At 38.1% G+C, this 17,851-nt stretch overlaps 1 protein-coding gene across 2 annotated transcripts; it reads right to left on the reverse strand.

Annotated features, from left to right (window-relative positions):
• Positions 1–1,194: 1,194 nt before the first annotated feature.
• Positions 1,195–15,558, reverse strand: il2rb (interleukin 2 receptor, beta). Of its 2 annotated transcripts, none has more exons than XM_088354547.1 (10): positions 15,525–15,558; positions 12,040–12,133; positions 10,467–10,602; positions 10,333–10,399; positions 10,141–10,234; positions 9,900–10,045; positions 5,876–6,041; positions 5,602–5,704; positions 4,008–4,077; positions 1,195–2,859 (listed from the first exon to the last, which is right to left on the reverse strand). In XM_088354547.1, exons 2-10 carry the CDS (start codon positions 12,116–12,118, stop codon positions 2,152–2,154), a joined length of 1,569 nt encoding a protein of 522 aa, XP_088210673.1. In that variant the 5' UTR covers positions 12,119–12,133; positions 15,525–15,558; the 3' UTR covers positions 1,195–2,151. The 2 variants fall into 2 exon arrangements, with proteins under 2 accessions (XP_088210673.1, XP_088210679.1); XM_088354553.1 differs by lacking the exon at positions 15,525–15,558 and adding an exon at positions 14,324–14,420.
• Between the last annotated feature and the right edge of the window lie 2,293 nt (positions 15,559–17,851).

Raw genomic sequence — 17,851 nt, forward strand, 5'->3', positions numbered from 1 at the left:
TAGGGTCGCAGGGGTGCTGGAGGCCATCCCAGCCATCTTCGGGCAGCAGGCAGCGGACACCCTGAACTGGTTGCCAGTCAGTTGCAGGGCACACAGAGAAGGACAATTCGGACCGGCCAATTAACCTGACATGCATGTTTTTGGGATGTGGGAGGAAACCGTGGTGCCCGCAGGAACCCACGCAGGCATGGGGAGAACATGCAAACTCCAGACGGGGAGGTTGCGGTAGCTGGACTTGAACCCTAAACCTCTAATCCCCCAGCCCCCGTGCCGCCAAGAGAATAAATCATAGTGAAGGAAAGAATATTGAGGAAAAAAGCCTTCAGTAATCAATAATCAAATCTTGCATCCCTGAATCATGAGGTAATTGTGAGTCTCCAAAAAGACCCCCAGGCCACCAGCTAAGGCACACTTTTTGTGCCATTGATTTACTAGTCTGGCCCCCAGGAAATGTGTTTTTTCTTACCGTGTGCCAAATGAGTTTGTCACTCCCTAATTCGTAATCAATGGTGAAGTGGTAAATTAAGAGACACCAACACTTCTGTGTTTTAGTCAACTTAGTTTCAATGAGTTGTTCCCAGAGAAGAAAAATCAAAAATGTAATGCTGGGAAAGGGTCATGACAATCAGGTCGGCTGTCTGAAGAGGTGATCCTTATTTCTTTTTCAGAAATTTAGCAACCCTATATACGTATATACTGTATAACTAATGTTAAGTACTGACATCCATAAATGGGAAATATGTTGCGTAAATCTCTCTAATTCTTCTCAATTGCACAAATTGTGTTTTATTTCTGACACTTGTTCCTGACATTTTGCAGTAATACTTGTGTTTTTTTTCCTTGAGTGACGTGGATTTCTGTCGTATGTTGCGTGTGAGTGCGAAGTGAGTTGTAACAGAAATGTCAAACCACGGAAAAAATACACACGTTACCATACCGCCGGCACCACCAGACAGGACATGAAAATGCTCAAAGTAGAAGCTCATGCGTATGCACACCTTCTTCGAGCAAATTCTCAGGACTACTTTCCACCATGACAGGAAGTCACAAGGCGACCCATTTTCTTTCTTTTGTGTGCGTGTATTGTTAGATCACAGCACACCCAGAACACTGGAAATTTACTCCACGTTTTCAGACACCATAAATGAAAGGCCTCGTCTATTCTCACGCACGTAACAACCAAAACAAAACAAAGACCAAAAATATTTTTTATTGACACAAAGGATGACAGAAAAACTAAGAATGAGTTTGCTTAACAAAAATGCCCTTCTAATGGTTCAGTATGATTGTGCACAGGTTTGTGATAATTGGACACCCCTGTGCCCAGTTCAAAACGCCATTTGAAGCCCTGTGGTGGTGGGAGGTATACCGCACAGTATTTCGTTGCAGTGTTTAAAATGTAGCGAAATTAGCCGCGTGTAGTCCGGAATTTTCATTAATCCAAATGTTAACATTTTACGGGAGGCTCATTTAAAGGGACGGTAAATTACACGAGTTGCTAAGTGGCGCTATGTGGACACGACAAGTCTTTTGTGTGCGAGTTCATAATAAATGTCATAATAAAGGTGCTGTGCGCCATCACCTTGCTTGTCTCATCATTACAGCCTCTGTCAATTTCCTCATGTTGCGTTAGCATGTCTTAGACGTGCTCTAATAAACTCTTTCATCTTTTGGGAGGTTTGGGTTAGCGTTTGGGCTGTACTTGAATCAGGCTTTTCTTACTTTCACCATTTTCATGCTACAAAAAAACCACGGAAAAGAGCATGATATCACTCTCCACACCCTGATCCATCGTCTTCTCATTCATGCCTCCTTATGTGTTGCGCCCTGAACACCTTTCCTTGAAGTAAGATTAAAGCAGATAAGACTATCTATCTATATACTGAAGACATTTCCCCCTAAGGGGAGGTGGCTCGAGTCAAGAACACACATTCACCAAACATTCATTCCACTTTGCTCTTACTGACCTGACACCGAAGCAGATAAGTATGGTGGGAGGGGAAAAAAAGCACAAAGGCTCTTTGAACTCTGTTGGGCTTTGTTAAAACATACTTGACACAGAAAATATTATACTTTCAACCTTTTTAAGGCGCCTCAAACGACACACACCACCTTCAAAGCAGAAACAAAAGTTGAATTCATGGATCCACCTCAAATGGATGCACTGCTAAAAGTGCCTTGTTTGTCTTGCAGAATGAAATAACCACTTTTGTTTGACTGCACGGGCATCGAAGATGGCCTGTATGATGAACAAGCGATGGGCCAGCCTGCGACGCTAACTTGAGCCGCTAGCATAGGAGCATCTGTCTGGGTGGTTTCTGATGCTACTCGAGACAGATCAGGTGGATTGGATGAAGCGCTTCTCTCCACTGGAGGATGGAGAGGGAGGCCAAGGTGTGAGGAGCTACAATAAACTTCCCCGTTTCCCGCCTGTTTATCTTCCTCCATCTCAGGCTCTTCTTTTCCGACACCAAAGCCAGAGTCAGGACTCTCGCAGCTTGGGAATGTCGGGAAAGTGTGGCGAAGATGGAGGGACTTCAAAACGTTAGGAAGTTGGAAACTCTGGGTTAGGACGACGGGATTGGACTCGGTTTGAACAGAGCTGCCCGAGGAGCCGGATACTAAGTAACCCAAATTGGAGAAACAGGACAAAGATGAGGAAGAATCGCCTCCAAGGCTGCTCTCGTTGGAGAGCGCCGATGGTTCGACGTTGCTTGGAGGTTGCGAAGTGTTACTGGAGGTGGATGAGGTCACGGCAGGAACAGCTTCGCGGCGACTCTCGCACACCTCCACTGGAGAAATGTCGTCCGCGGGTTCCACAATGTGGAAGGATTCAGCACAACTAGGATTCAGCCATTTCTGGAGAAAAATATGTGGATTCTTCAGAGCAAACACATTTGAGGAGATTTTGTCTTTGGCACTTTTTGGCTAAGGGTGGGTGAAGCAATCTAAATATTGATATATAGATACTGAGGGAGTACTTGGATCGGATTAATACCATTGTCTCAAGCTCAAGACTGTCTTCCCATTTTAACGAACGCTGTAATAATGTTGTTAGTGTTTTGTGAGGCTATGCATACGTTATAACTTTCAAATTCGATGGAATTGTGGTTACACTTTGTTTGCGCTGCTGATTTTATTTTAGAAATATTGTACAGTGAAAGGTTTTTTTATTTTCTGGACTATAAGGCACACCTGATTATAAGACGCACTTTCAAAATACCCTTTGAGAAAGTTTTTTATATACATCAGGCACATCGAACGATAAAGCGCTTATGATAAAGAGATTAAAACAGACGATAAAAACAGATTTCATATTACATAAACATTAGGGAATCTGCTTTTACACCTAAAATGAATCAATGTATTCGTAAATGCCGATATTGTATTTCCGAATGCATTTTCTGTATTTCTGGCTCCGTATAGTGCACTGAAAATTGGAATATTTTGGGTGTCCCTTATAGTCGGTATTTCTCTTGTCTTGTTGACATAGTTATACAGTATCTGTATTTTTCTTTTTACATTGCTGCTTTCTTTGGTTTGACTCTTTTTATTTTTGTTCGTAAACGGTTGTATTTTACTTTTTATACTGTTAAAGGTTTTTACATCGTACCATTTACACTTTTTGCACTTTAACTTTGTTCATAAAAGATTGTGTAATTGAAGGTATTGTAGTCATGTTAACTTTGTTATATTTACAGATTTTCGTTACATAGCTACTTTTGTGGTTTGACTCTCTTGACTTTTGTTCTAAACTAGTTGAAAAAGAAACATTTATTTTTTTTAACTTTTTAATTTTGCAATATAGTTATTTAATACGAAAACAAATTTCAGGCACATTTTAGTGTCATCATGAATTAACTCAAGGGGTTCGAGTTTTCAATGATCATGATATTTTCAAGCAAAAAGTATTGGGATTGGATCGGTGCTACCCTGATTTTACTTGGACCGGACCAATACCAAAAATTCCAATTCGCCCACCCCTACTTTTGGCTCACAGAATTTACCTTCAGGTTTCCACTGTGGAGAGTGTGAAAATATTTGGAAGGATTTGGAACTTGCTTCACTTTGGTGATTCTGAAATAGGAAGGCCTCTTTATTAGACACACCCGCACATGAAATACTGTACCAAAAAAATTACGTATTGAAAAAAAAATTGCTTGTCACAAAGGAATTCATTTTCATTTGAAAAAAAAGTTATTGTCATTATTAGCTCCGAAGGTAGAGCGCTCGTCTTGGGATCAAGAGGTCGCAAGTTCGATTCCCGGCTCCTCCGTGTTGAAGTGTCCTTGGGCAAGACACTGAATCCTTAATGCCCCCGATAAGCAGGTAGGCAGCCTTGCATGGCTGCCGACCTATTGGTGTGTGAATGAGTAAGTGTGAAGCACATTGTAAAGCGCTTTGGGAGGTCTTCATTGACTTGAAAAGCACTATATAAATGCGGACCATTTATCATTATTTACGCTCGTCAGAGAGTATTGTGATAGTTATTGATTTTCTTTAATGCAATTTAAATATGTCATATATTCTTGCGGGTAGCACGGCAGCGCAGCGGTTTCCTCCCACATTCCAAAGACATGCATTTCAGGTGGATTGGCCGGTCCAAATTGTCCCTAGGTGTGAATGAGCGAGTGAGTTGTCTGTCCCTGTGTGCCCTGCGACTAGCTGGCAACCAGTTCAGGGTGTCCCCTGCCCACTGTCCAGAGATAGCTGGTATGGGCTCCAGCACCCCCGCGACCCTACTGAGGATAAGCGGTGCAGATAATGGATGGATGTATACATTCTTGCTTCATTACAACTCAAGGCTTTCATTATTTTAATATTACAGCAGGGGTGGCAAACACATTTTTCCTCAGGGGCCACATAGTAGTATATACATGTATAAATATATATATATATATATATATATATATATATATATATATATATATATATATATATATATATATATATATCTCATCTCATTAGCTGCACCCCTTATCCTCAGTAGGGTCGCGGGGGTGCTGGAGCCCATCCCAGCAATCATCGGGCAGTGGGCAGGGGACACCCTGAACTGGTTGCCAGCCAATCGCAGGGCACACAGAGACAGACAACTCACTCGCTCATTCACACCTAGGGACAATTTGGACCGGCCAATTCACCTGAAATGCATGTTTTTGGAATGTGGGAGGAAACCGGAGTGCCCGGAGGAAACCCACACCAGCACAGGGAGAATAAAAAACATTCAAAAGTGTAAAAAGTATTACAAAAAGTACTGAGAACAACGAAAAAGTACCGGAAAGTATGGGAAAAGTAGAAACACTGATTAAAGGTAGGGAAGGTACAGTATGAAAAACTACTTAAAAAATTTTAAAAAGTGCTGTAAAGCATGTAAAGTACTGAAAAGCACAACAGAACCTGAAATGAAAACAAGTAAAAAACATAATTAAGTGTATGAAAACGTTTAAAAGTATAAAAACATATTGAAGATGTACTGAAAGGTGGTAGTAAGTATAAAAAATTACTGAAAACTGAAATGTAAAAGGTAAAAATGTAATGATCTAGTTGTCAAGGAATATACACTGTCCTTTTCAGACACACAGTCCAAACAGTTGTACTCACCTTATAGCGTTTTTGTATTTGCAAAAAAACTGCTTCATGATAATCACAACAACCAGGCTGATCACGACAGGCAATACGATAGCGCTTTGTGACAAATTCCAGGCTGTGGAAAAAAAACAGGAAATTGATCACAACTAAAATGACAACTTGAGATAACGACGACTCTTCTTCTTGAAAAAAAAAATACATCCAATTCGAAACATAAAAGAACAAAGGTACAAATTGAAAATGTCTCTCTTGTCAGCATCGGTTTGCTTTCGTCAGTCTTCCTTACCTTGATTTTCTGCATTTGGCCCCGCGAAAAATGTATAGGGACTCCACTCACTCCACTGGCTGCCTTGCAGGCGATGGGGCTTGACCTTGACACGAACTTGGTGCTTTCCTTCCAGCTTCTCATTAGGGATCTTCAAGCGTGGAATGTCAGTGTGAAATGTGTACACCTTCATGCGGAACACATGAATTCAATTTTTCGATGGCATTTGAGCTTAAAGTCTCCGGTTGAATAAAGTAAGTGAGGAAATGTGATTGTTGAATTGCTTCGTCTGAAATCTATGTTTAAATTGCAAACTAGGGCATCTATTCCCAACCTGAAGGCATCTGACGGTACCGTTGCTACAGATAATGCTGACAATGTCCGTATATTAAATGATCAGTATGCCAGTGTTTTTGGTCGTGACAATGGTGTTTCACCCGACTTTCCCAGCAGAACTTCAGCTGTTCTGAATTCTGTGAAACTTTCAAAGGAGTTAATTCATAAATACTTGATAAAACTTCCCAGCAAATTTTCAGCCGGCCCTGACAAAATTCCAAATTTCTTGCTTAAAAAGCTAGCTGACTTTTTATGTGAACCATTATTTGACCTGTTCTCTAGATCTTTTGAGGATTCACAGCTGCCTGAGGACTGGCTCAGTGCTATTGTCATACCCATTTTTAAAGGGGGAAGCACAACAAGTGCAGCCAACTATAGACCAGTTAGCTTGACTAGCTGCGTCTGTAAAGTGTTTGAGAAAATTATCTCAGATGCCATATGGAAATTTATACAGGAGCACAATCTTTTTACGTTTAAACATCATGGGTTTAGGTCCGGACATTCTACCATGACTAACTTGATAGCTCATTTGAATAATATTACCAGTATGTTTTTTGTTCACAATATGGCTGGTCATGTTGTTTACTTAGACTTTTGCAAGGCTTTTGATAAAGTGTCTCATGACAAGCTTTTACAAAAACTGAAATACTATGGTATTAGTGGAAAACTGCTTGAATGGATAACTGCATATTTGTCAAATCGTAAACGATGCGTAAAAATTGATGATGTTCTTTCACCGTGGTCGGAAGTTTGTAGTTGGGTACCGCAGGGCTCAGTTCTAGGACCATTATTATTTCTGTTTTTGTGAACGACCTACTTGAGGCCATTCAAAGTAGTGACATCTCAATTTTTGCCGATGATGCTAAACTGTCGACTTTCTTACCAAAAACCCAGGTTGCAAGAACAATTGATTCTCTCCAAATTGACATTAAATCAGTTTTTCTTTGGTCCGAACAGTGGCAACTGCAACTGTCATCTCACAAATGCTTAGCACAGTCATTTTTTCATGGTTCTGTTCCGCTGTATAACATTAATGATCATGATTTGCATGTTGTTACTGAACATAAGGATCTGGGTGTCACTCTTACTTCAAACCTAAAGTTTATCACGCATATCGCCAAAATTACCAACAAAGCCAATAACATAGCATCAAACATTTACAGACACTTTTACAACAAGAACCCAGCATTCTTAGTTCGAATGTTTTGCGTTTATGTTAGACCCGGGTTAGAATATAATAGCGTCGTGTGGAACCCTTTCATACTCAAAGACATTAACCTACTTGAAGGAGTTCAACGTCAGTATACGGAGCGAATACCTGGGATGCAAAACTTGTCATATCCGGAAAGACTACAAAGACTGAACTTGGACTTTTTGGAGCTCCGCAGAATTCGATTTGATTTAAATTTTGTGTTCAAAGTACTGCATGGAATGATCGATGTGCCTTTTGATCAATTTTTTGAGTTCTGTCGTGTTGATGGTTTACGTGGTCACAGATATAAGTTACAGGTGCCTAGACCTACCAGCAACTTGTATGGAAACTTTATTTCTTTCAGGATACCAAAAATTTGGAATTTTTTGCCTGACCGGGTTATTAGTGCAAATACGGTGCAAACCTTTAAGCAAAGGTTGGCAGAAATAGATTTGTCACATTTTCTTAGGGGAGGGCGCGTAAGGTGACCATATTTGGCCATGCTCACTCTCAGCATTAGTTTTTTTTTGTGTGTGTGTCATGTTTTGATTAATGTATCCAACAATACCTTCAATAAACATTTCATTTCATACTCCTTACTGAATGTGTATGCCATTATTGACAGCCATGCTTATTTTATCCATTTGTCAAAACAAAACAAAATATTTTATTATTGAAACTGAATGAGGAGGAATTTAAAGAAACCAAGTCTCGTTTCCTTCGTAAAAAAACCCAACAAGAAGTAGTTGAAACAAAAAAATATTTCTTTATTTATTCTTTCCAATCTGTGTTTAGCACTTGCAAATATTTTAACTAGGAAATAACAAAGGGTTTATGAAATAATGAAACCAATTTCCAGGTATACAGTAGACCAGTTGTGTTTACTGATTAAGGTATTATACTGTATATTCTTAAAATGGTATTTTTTTATGTGCTATTAGACTTGATTCCTTTATTCTGATTGTTCTATAAATTGATTACTTTGACAGAAACGTTATTTTTTTCCTTAAATTCCTTTTTCTTTTAGGTAATACCTGCTCTCTCTTTCTTTATTTTTTTTCTGGATATTAACTGACAAAATGTCACATCTTGTATAAATCCATGATCTATTAATTCATGAAATCCAATAAGTTTTAATTGAAGAAATAATACATTTGTTGGATCGCCACAGTAAATGGCTTTTGTTGTAACTACTCTAATGGCTCTAAAACAGGGGTCTCCAACATGACACAGCTGAAATGCCTGCAGACCTGTGCTGAAAATAGCTCACCACTGTGTCTATTTAACCCTACTTCCAAGATGGCGGCTCATCTTTCAACCTATATAGTCTTTCATTTTTTGACAAAAAATAAAAGACAAAGGAAAACTTGCTGCTATTCGTTCTTGCTCCTTTTGTTATTTGTATCGTGCTTTATCTATTGCATGTTTTAGGTGGAGAAGAGTAAGTTATTTAATCTGTGCTCTACAGTAAATTGTGCATATGGCATATTTAACCAGAATGTTTAGGTTGAATTAACCTATCTATCTATCTATCTATCTATCTATCTATCTATCTATCTATCTATCTATCTATCTACCTACCTACCTACCTACCTACCTACCTACCTACCTACCTACCTACCTACCTACCTACCTACCTACCTACCCTGGTCATATCCCTCAAGAGGGGTGACCGACAGCAAGACAAACACATACAAAAACAAAGAAAATAATAAGGGAAGAAGTAGCAAAAACCACACACCAAAATTTTTGGACCATGGCCAACACAAATGCCCAAACATCTGAACAAGTTAAGCACCTCGGCACCCAAGTTGGTCATGCTTTCGTCCCTCCAGATGAAACGGGACACAAGAAAGCGGCCATGTCACTCGGGTCAGGGTGACACAACACACTCTTCTGTTCAACAGCAGGGCCCGACAGCTTTCACTGGTTTACCCCTGCCGCATCATACAGGTTCCCTGCCCATTCCTTAGAACACGTCTAAACATCCTACTATCCTTTTACAACACCTCCCCACTCATTCCTACCACCGAGAATCATAAATTGATGACTTTATATTTTGTAAATGCACATCAAACTGGGTGCCCTTTGCGCTTATTATTTATAAAAAGTCATTCTCAGCTGGAATAAAGGTTGGAGACCCCTGCTCTAGCGTCTAGGGTTCTCAAACTAGCAGGAACAATTGCAGGATGAAAATTTGAGGCTATAAACTGAAAGTCGTGCTTATTGCTTATACATTCATTTATTTCTGCTTGATTTATTTATTGAACTTGCTATTTGAGAACCATGGAACCACTGTTTTTAATGTTTTTTCTTGTGGAGAACCCATCTTTGGTCCAACCTCATCCAGTCCCTGGATCCGGCGGTCTTCCAGGTAAACTGAGTTTGAGACCCCAGACAAATATTGAAAGTTATGCAGGTATTTCCCCACACATCGAAACAATGGTTCCGAAAAGGAACATTGATTATGAAAGTATTTCAAACTGTCATTAGGAGTACACGCACATACACACTTGCCTTTGTTATTTGGTCACTCTTCTGAATTTGACCTTCGTATTCAAATGCTTTGAGGTGTGTTGAACAGGGGCTACATGGATGCCAATTGATCGTGGTTCCATTGCCAGTCAGACTCACATTCGGGCGCCCTGGAGGGTTCATTTTGACTACACACACACAAAAACACACATGCACACACAATCTTTAAGAGGGTTATATAATAGACGAAAAATACTTAATTGGCAGAATATAATCCACGCACTGTGATACTTGGGTTGATACATTTTGAGATATTCCATCAGGGCACCTTTACATTCCATGCTGATGTTGGGCATTTCCTCAAAAGGGGCAAATTTCTGTAACAACCCGTTGAGACAAGCAATAAATAATTGAAAAAACAGGGATTTTAAGAATGCAGTACTATTCTTCACAATAGATTCTCATAACCACTTACTCTATTTTTGAAAACAAAACTGCATCCTGAAATCGCGTTACGATGGGATTTTACCTTGCAGCTCTGACTAGTTTGACAAAGGATACAAATTCCCATTATTACATATCATGTATCGTCTTAAAGATGCGCCTTACTTGATTAGGCCTGCTTGTGTGACACCATTCTTCCTGATTCGTATTTTCTTGTAGCCAAAGATCACACAATCTTCCATTGATGTACTGTTTAATGTACATGTGACGTTGTTGATAAAGTCATTCACACAGGTGAGCCCTGTTGTGCAAAAACAATAAGATTCCAGGTTTTTCCTACATCAAAAAAAATAATTTGGCATACTTGATGCAAGCTCAGTTTTTAAATGAACTAAAATGAAAGAAATGAAGAAAACGTGCAATGATTTGGTGTTTAAGATTCCTGGGACAGAGTGTATTTTTAGCAACTCATGGTGGTAAAAAAAACCTTCATTCATTAGAAAAAAAAACACAATGTCAATTTAAGCAATTAACAAAAATACCTGAAGTATCATATGGACATGCATTTTTAAAGAAATATTCGTTGGTCAAGATAATCACCATGCCCCTGCCCCACCTTTTTTCCCCACCTAATTCTTTGACTTAATTGTAGGCAAGGAAAGATTTCACAACCAACCATTTTGGTGCTGGGGATAAATATCATTATGACACATTTTGAAATCCTTCCTGATCACTTAAATTAGTTGATTATCTTTAAACATGGCTTATTGATCGGTACTGTTAACAGGCTACGGATTTTTTCCCCTCCCCCCTCGCTAATACCACGAGGGCTTGTGTCAACAATGTTCTTTATTCTTTCATTTGATTATATATTCCTTATAATGTAAATAAAACGTCGTTTGTTAGAATCAAACCACGTGCAATCATTATTTGTCTGCACTATTTTCCTTATGGACTGATCAATCATTATCCAAATTAATGAACTGCAAAATCAATATTTTAATGCTAAAAATACAATATGTTTAGAGTATTGCTTCCTTCACAATCTGAGGTTATTTTGAACCAAATTATGTGGGGAACCGTGAGCACCACCCACTGGCCAAATCGGTAACCACCGAATTAGATTCTGAACCAAGTAAATATAATTTAAAGATGTTTTCACTACACTGTGGGAGGTTTGGCATAACACCAGACTATGGTTCCCTCCTTACAAGGTAAGATGAGGCTTAAACATTTTTTTTGCCCAGCCTTTCACATACCTTTTATTTTTTGGGGTACCCTTAACATCAAGATGGCAGACCTTCATGTCAGCTCCCTTTGGGTGAAACTCGTTATGTAAAATAAATTCACATTTCTCAATTGTATTCAAAAATTGCACGTTCATGGAATCATTGGTGTAGTTTCACCTTTTATTCTATTCATTATTGGGGTTTTTTCAACCACAAGGAGGTGTGAAAAAATACACAATGTCCCTTTAGTTTAAAAATAATGAGGATTGTCATGATTGTCTTAAGTCAACTCAACTTGTAAACAACCAGACAAAGCTTTGAGGATTTCTTTGGGTATTAATATAGTTCTGTTAAATGCCACTGAATATTTCTATCCTATACAGTGTATGTCTTTTCAACTATTCTCCTGTGTGACTCAACAGTACAGTAAATGGTCCAAAAGTATTTTTTGTATGTGAGTGTGTAGATTAAAGGGAAGTTCATAAAACACACTTTGAAATGTGTCCTACCTTGTGAGTTTGCCCCCGAGTCAAGGGAAAAAAGACCAACCAGAACCACCAGGATAAAATAGGGCCGTTTCACCCCCATCTTAGTATATTCAACCTATGGTCAAATAGCATAATACAGTATTATCTTTACAGTGTAAATGCTAGCTGCAGAAGTGACTTTTTCTATATCAAAGGAACTGAACCAAAACTTTTAATTGAAGATTAATATTGGGAATAATGTGTTACCCTACGCCACTGAAGAATACAAAAGACGTAAAAATACACTTCAGGATCATTAGAAAATAGAGAAAAGGGAAAAAAACGTTATACTCATACACTGCGGTTCAAAAGTTTGGGGTGGCATGGAAATGTCCTTATTTTGAAGGAAAATCCTTTTTTTTTTCTTTCAAAGTAAAACAAAAATGATCAGAAATAAACCCTATAGTGTGTCACAATGGTCGATGACTTTTTAATGCAAGATCTACATAGAGGCCCATTTGTAGCAACTAGCACTCCGGTTCAAATACACTACAATTGAACATGACAACACTAAAACACAGTAGATGTATAACACACTCTATTTTTATGCATATAACAAAATCCATCTCTAGAATATTTAAATACATGATTTAAACTTTATTTAGAACACGAGAAAAACCAAAAAGTCAAAAAACAAATCAATGATAACGTAAAAGGAATAGGAAGACGCATAAGCTTCTTTTTAGCTTGACCCACCTATTGACTGCTTAAGGCTTCTGCCCTCTAACATTATTTGGATACCGATAATAGTAAAAAGAATAACAATAATAATAATAATAATAATAATAATAATTTCCTTGTATTGTCATTCTGTGTAACAATGTACACAGAACGAAATGTCGATTGCATCTGACCCGATGCAGCCGCAGCCAAGAGAGGGCGCCGCCGACCACTTTTTAAGTCTTAGGAATGACTCGGCCGGGGCGCGAACCCGAACCTCCCAGTCTCAAAGCGGGCGCCTTACCATCTAGGCTAGTCACGTAACCATAATAATTATGATGATGATAATAATTATCATCAAAATAATAGTAATAATATTACCAGATGAATTATTAGTTTTACTCATCTATTAACTCTATAATGCTACTAGTCACAAAATATTATTTCAACACCAATAATAATGACAATAATAACAACAAAAGTGATCATAAAAGTTAATGAAAATTATGACACTAATAATTATGATATTATTATTAATAATAAGACTATTTATTGGCTTGAACCATCTACTTGCTACATCATAGTTCTAATCTCTAAATATCATTCGGACCCAATTTTCTTCCTCTCTATACTTTGACGATATTATTTTTTGTATCTGGATTTGTACATATGAATATTCGGACGTAGTTTATAGTTCCTTCTGTTATTTGTTCCAAATTTTCACTCCTCATCCAGACATACACATACTTTTCCTGGTGGTTCTAACCTGTTGGATCTAGAAGTAACGACAACCCCTCAAGTTGTAGCTTCCTTCTTTTTATATCAATAATCATTAGAAGTTCTCTTGCAGTACATCTTTGTTCGCTTTAAATTGTAGTTGTGAAGTGGAAAACTGGCTAGATCAAAAAGTTTTAAGAATTTGGAGTGCTGGGATAAAATATTGAAGTTATTACAGTATCCTGCCTATATTTAGGAAAAACAAAAAACAAAAAGTGCTTAGTTGTAACCGGAAATGGAAATGTAAGGCCATCGTTGGAGCAGTTTCTTTATGCGCAAAGACTTTGTCCTGAATTAAGATTATGCAAAATAAAATACTGGTCTCTAGTCAATATTTTTTGTTGTTGATAAATTAAAAAAAATAAAACATGGATTTTATTTTTATATTTTAATCTGTAGGCGTTTTTAAGTGGAGAAAAGCGGTACGCATAAAACAATAGTTTTAGTGGGTTTGTAAATTGTGTTTGCTAATTACATTAGAAGGAGAGTGATAGATTATTAGAAAACATTTTTGCAATGATGTAAGCACAGCTGAAAATAGCTTGGCTGGTCAGAGGAGCTTTAAACTGATTTCCTTTGAGCTAGTGCCTTTAAGAATGGCCAGAAAATGAACTTGCGTGTGAAACTTGACAGTCTATCGTTGTTCTAAGGATATTCCATGCGAGGAATTGTCAAGACACTAAAGCTCTCCTACAATGGTGTGAACTACTCCTTCACAGAACAGCACCAGTGTACAAAGAAAAGTGGCAAAATGATAAGTACATTAGAGTGTCTGGTTTGAGAACTAGACGCCTTACAGGTCCTGAACTAATAGCTTGGTCAATAGTACCCGCAAAACACCAGTGTCATCATCTACGGTGAAGAGACGACTCCGAGATGCTGGCCTTCAAGGCAGAGTGGCAGAGAAAAATCTGTATCTAAGACTGGCGAACATAAGGAAGAGACTCATATGAACAAAAGAACACATACGTTGGACAACTCATTTGATAAATAAACGCGTGACTTTTTCATGAAAAACACTATGTTGCCCGGGTGACCTCAAAACTTTGAATGGTAGTGTATGTCAAAATTATTTTAGTATAATTTTGTGTCTGATTACCCGTATGTTGAATTAGAGGGTGTGATGAAAAATTAATATATTTAAAAACAATTTATCCGACTTGTTTCTCCGAGAAAAAATTTGTGCGACTCTGTTAAGGAGAATCTGAAATGAAAATATTTACCAAAGATGAGAAGATGTGGTTCATTTTTACTTTGTTATAAGGATTTGATCTCCTGAATTAATTATCATGAATAGTGTTTTGACTGTCTAGGAAATGACACCAAGATGAACTTTTTCCTGTCAGCTCTTTTTTTTCTTTACGTTTTCTCAATTGTTTCATAAAGTGGTTGACTTTGAATCCATTGTTACCTTGTATTTGGATGAAATGAGGGAAAAAATACTGTCAAATAATGAAATCAGTCAAGAACTCTTAATTGCAGTTGGTAATGTAGAGACACCATGAACCTTTCTTGTATGTCATTTTATGATTACTAGAACTTGGAAAATGGAAAAACAAAGATTTAAAAATCCTATATTACAGTGAAGTATGTTTTAGGGAGAGAACTAAGAATTGATTAATCCTGCTTCATCATTAGTAGTAACTATTTAAGTGTTCCGCATTGGTTCAGAGAAAACAAATAGACCAAACATCACAACGAAATAATAACAAAAGCAGTGTGAGAAAAACTAATTCCAGTTTGAAACTTGGATCAAAATAATCCATGTTTACTCCATAAATCACATCGTATAAATATAAAGTGCATCTTAACCCTTTTATGAGATCCTTCATTTTTTTCCATACCCTGCTCAAAATGATTCAATAAAAATAAATAGTGAGTGCCAGAAGTTGCTTTTTAACCAGTGCAAGCCTTAATGCAATTTCAATGAAACATTTAATCGTCAAACCCTTATGTTAAAAAAGTGGCCAATTAAATAAATTCTAAGATGAATAAAACAGTCATTCTTGTAGATAAAATACATATCTGACCTGACACCAGCGTGACCCTGAGAAACGTCACTTCTGCCGGACGGCTGTCGTGCAGAAATCGTCCTCCTTTTTGCTTCCTCCCTTGTTTGTCCGCTCTCATTTTCTTCTCTCTCACTCATTCTAGGGCCTTATTGCTTGGTTTTAGGTGGCCGCTGACATTTTCCAATCGTCACCCGCAGCTTCTGTCGGGGCCTTGACGGGAAGCCCTGCGACGTGCTCAGTAATAGTGAAAGCGTGAGAAGTGAGAGTATGTGGTAAGCAGTATTAGGCGTGTTACAGGAAAAACAGATTTTGGTAACAGTAGCCTGTTATTTCGTATAAAGAGTAATTGTGTTACCCCCATGATTACAGACACCAACAAGTAGCATGTTTTTATGAAAGTAACGAGTTGCAAATGTCAGTATAGGCTATCCTCGTATAGAATCGGTGTGTTTGAAGTGACTCGCACATACTTAACATAAAATTGCTCGGAGAGAAATCCGACGTACTTTGTAAAAGTTACGTTTGTGATCACGAATAATATTATCAACAAGTAGAACTTTAGGAGCAAGCGATCTAATAGTTAAAAGACCAAATTTTAGCTTTGCTGAATCTTTGAACTTAGCTGAAGTCTTTGTAGAAATCGTCACAAGATGTCAGGAGTTTAAACATAGTGCGGTTGTGAAACCGCAAAGCACGACGGTTTTTTTCAAGGTTTTATGATGAGTGATGGAGTTTTGACCAATCACAATTGTTACTGTTCGAGATTTAAAAGCGCTGACCAATCAGAGGCAAGTTTTAATAATAGCGCAACCACACTATGCCACACCCACCGTGTGAGCTCATTGAGTGTCATGGCAGAGTCCGTAAACATAGTCCTAGAGTCATCAAACAAGAAAGAAACGAAGCTTGCAACGAAGAAGGGCGGTACATCACTTGTTTGGACCTATTTTGGTTTTGACGAAGTGGACGTGGAACAGAAGAAAACGCCCGTTGCAGAAATTACTTTCGCATAGGTCTCTAGGTCCAGGGGCAACACAAGTCATTTGTATCAGTACCTTGAAAATTATCACGGCATGTAAAAAGGATTACAAGTAAAAGACGAAGGAGGTGCATCTACAAGTGGTAAACAAACCTCCATCAAAGCAGCAGTTGCGACCTTCACGTCGTACGAAAAAAGGAATACACAGGGGAGCCAAGGGGGCGCCGTCCTGCAAAAGTTGGGACCCATTGGTTTACAGGGTCCCAACATCTTTATCAGAGCCAGCAGTACGAGTTTGAATAGAGTAAGGGAAGATTTGTATGGTTAGGTGCTCTTGTAGAGTAACAAATTTTACAAAAAAACAACATGCCCAGCTTTAGTGTGTACAGGTGCATAATCAAGCATTTTGAAGAACCCATTTTTTGGGGAAATTTGAAAAGGGAACAGGCATTTTTTTTAAAGCACTGTATGCTGCAAGCCATTAAAAGAACTGACTTGCGTACATCATTAGGAATGTCTGCATTTTAGGTGTCCATTTCATTTCTGTCGGTTTATCGTAGCCATCTGATTTAGACATACTCCAATGCCAGCAAAGTGAAGCCACCAGAGAGTAGTGGTGTCATTTTTAGGCTGGCTTGTTTTATTTTTAATTTAAATCATATTTATTTTATTTGTATCTATTATTTCTATGTTATTTTCATTTTATGTTTTACTGAAATTACATTTTTTTGTTTTTTTTTGTCTGTTAATGCAACATCCATTGCAGCCTGGTCATCCTGGAAGGGGGATTACCTCATGTGCGGTCCCTTCTCAGGGTTTCCTTATTTTCCTCATGTTAAGGTTTTTGAGTTTTTCCTTGCCTTTGTGTAAGTTTTAGATCAGGGGATGGTGTAATAATAGTCTGTGGTCTGTGCAGCCCCTTGAGACTCTTTGTGATTAAGGGCGAGACAAATAAAAATGACTTGACTATCGAGTCAGACTGCTGAAAAACAGCAAAAATTTTGAGCATTTACAAGAGCTTAATGCAAAATTCAAGAACTTTTCAAAGTTGGAAAATACAACACTTAAATTCAAGCGTTTTTAAGGATTTCAAGCATCTGTACGAACCCTTGGTTCAGTATTTATCTTTTACAATGAATTCCCGGTTAAATTGAAAATTTCACAGCTGGCATTAGGAAAAATGTTCATGCGGAAGTGCTAGCAATAATCTGCTGGGATTAATGAGTTTCAGTGGTGGCGCAACAGTGGTAGCAGAATAAGGCTTTTTACAGACCTGAATAAAGTTAAAAAATAACCATTAACAACCCACAAAAAAAAACATTTTTTTTCCGACTTACTTTGTTTTCATCAGTTGGTGGCCCAGTGA

This window comes from Urocampus carinirostris, chromosome 1 (genome assembly GCF_059441175.1).
Source record: "Urocampus carinirostris isolate Australia breed hairy pipefish chromosome 1, RoL_Ucar_1.0, whole genome shotgun sequence".
NCBI lineage: Eukaryota > Metazoa > Chordata > Actinopteri > Syngnathiformes > Syngnathidae > Urocampus > Urocampus carinirostris.

Bases quoted from the DNA above. Each gene is read 5' to 3' on its own strand.
- il2rb (XM_088354547.1), bottom strand. From the start codon at position 12,118: ATGGGGGTGAAACGGCCCTATTTTATCCTGGTGGTTCTGGTTGGTCTT. The intron at 10,603-12,039 runs GTAGGACACATT...TTTGCACAACAG, and splicing joins CTCGGGGGCAAACTCACAAG to GGCTCACCTGTGTGAATGAC. The intron at 5,705-5,875 runs GTAAGGAAGACT...TTTTTTCCACAG, and splicing joins GCCAAATGCAGAAAATCAAG to CCTGGAATTTGTCACAAAGC.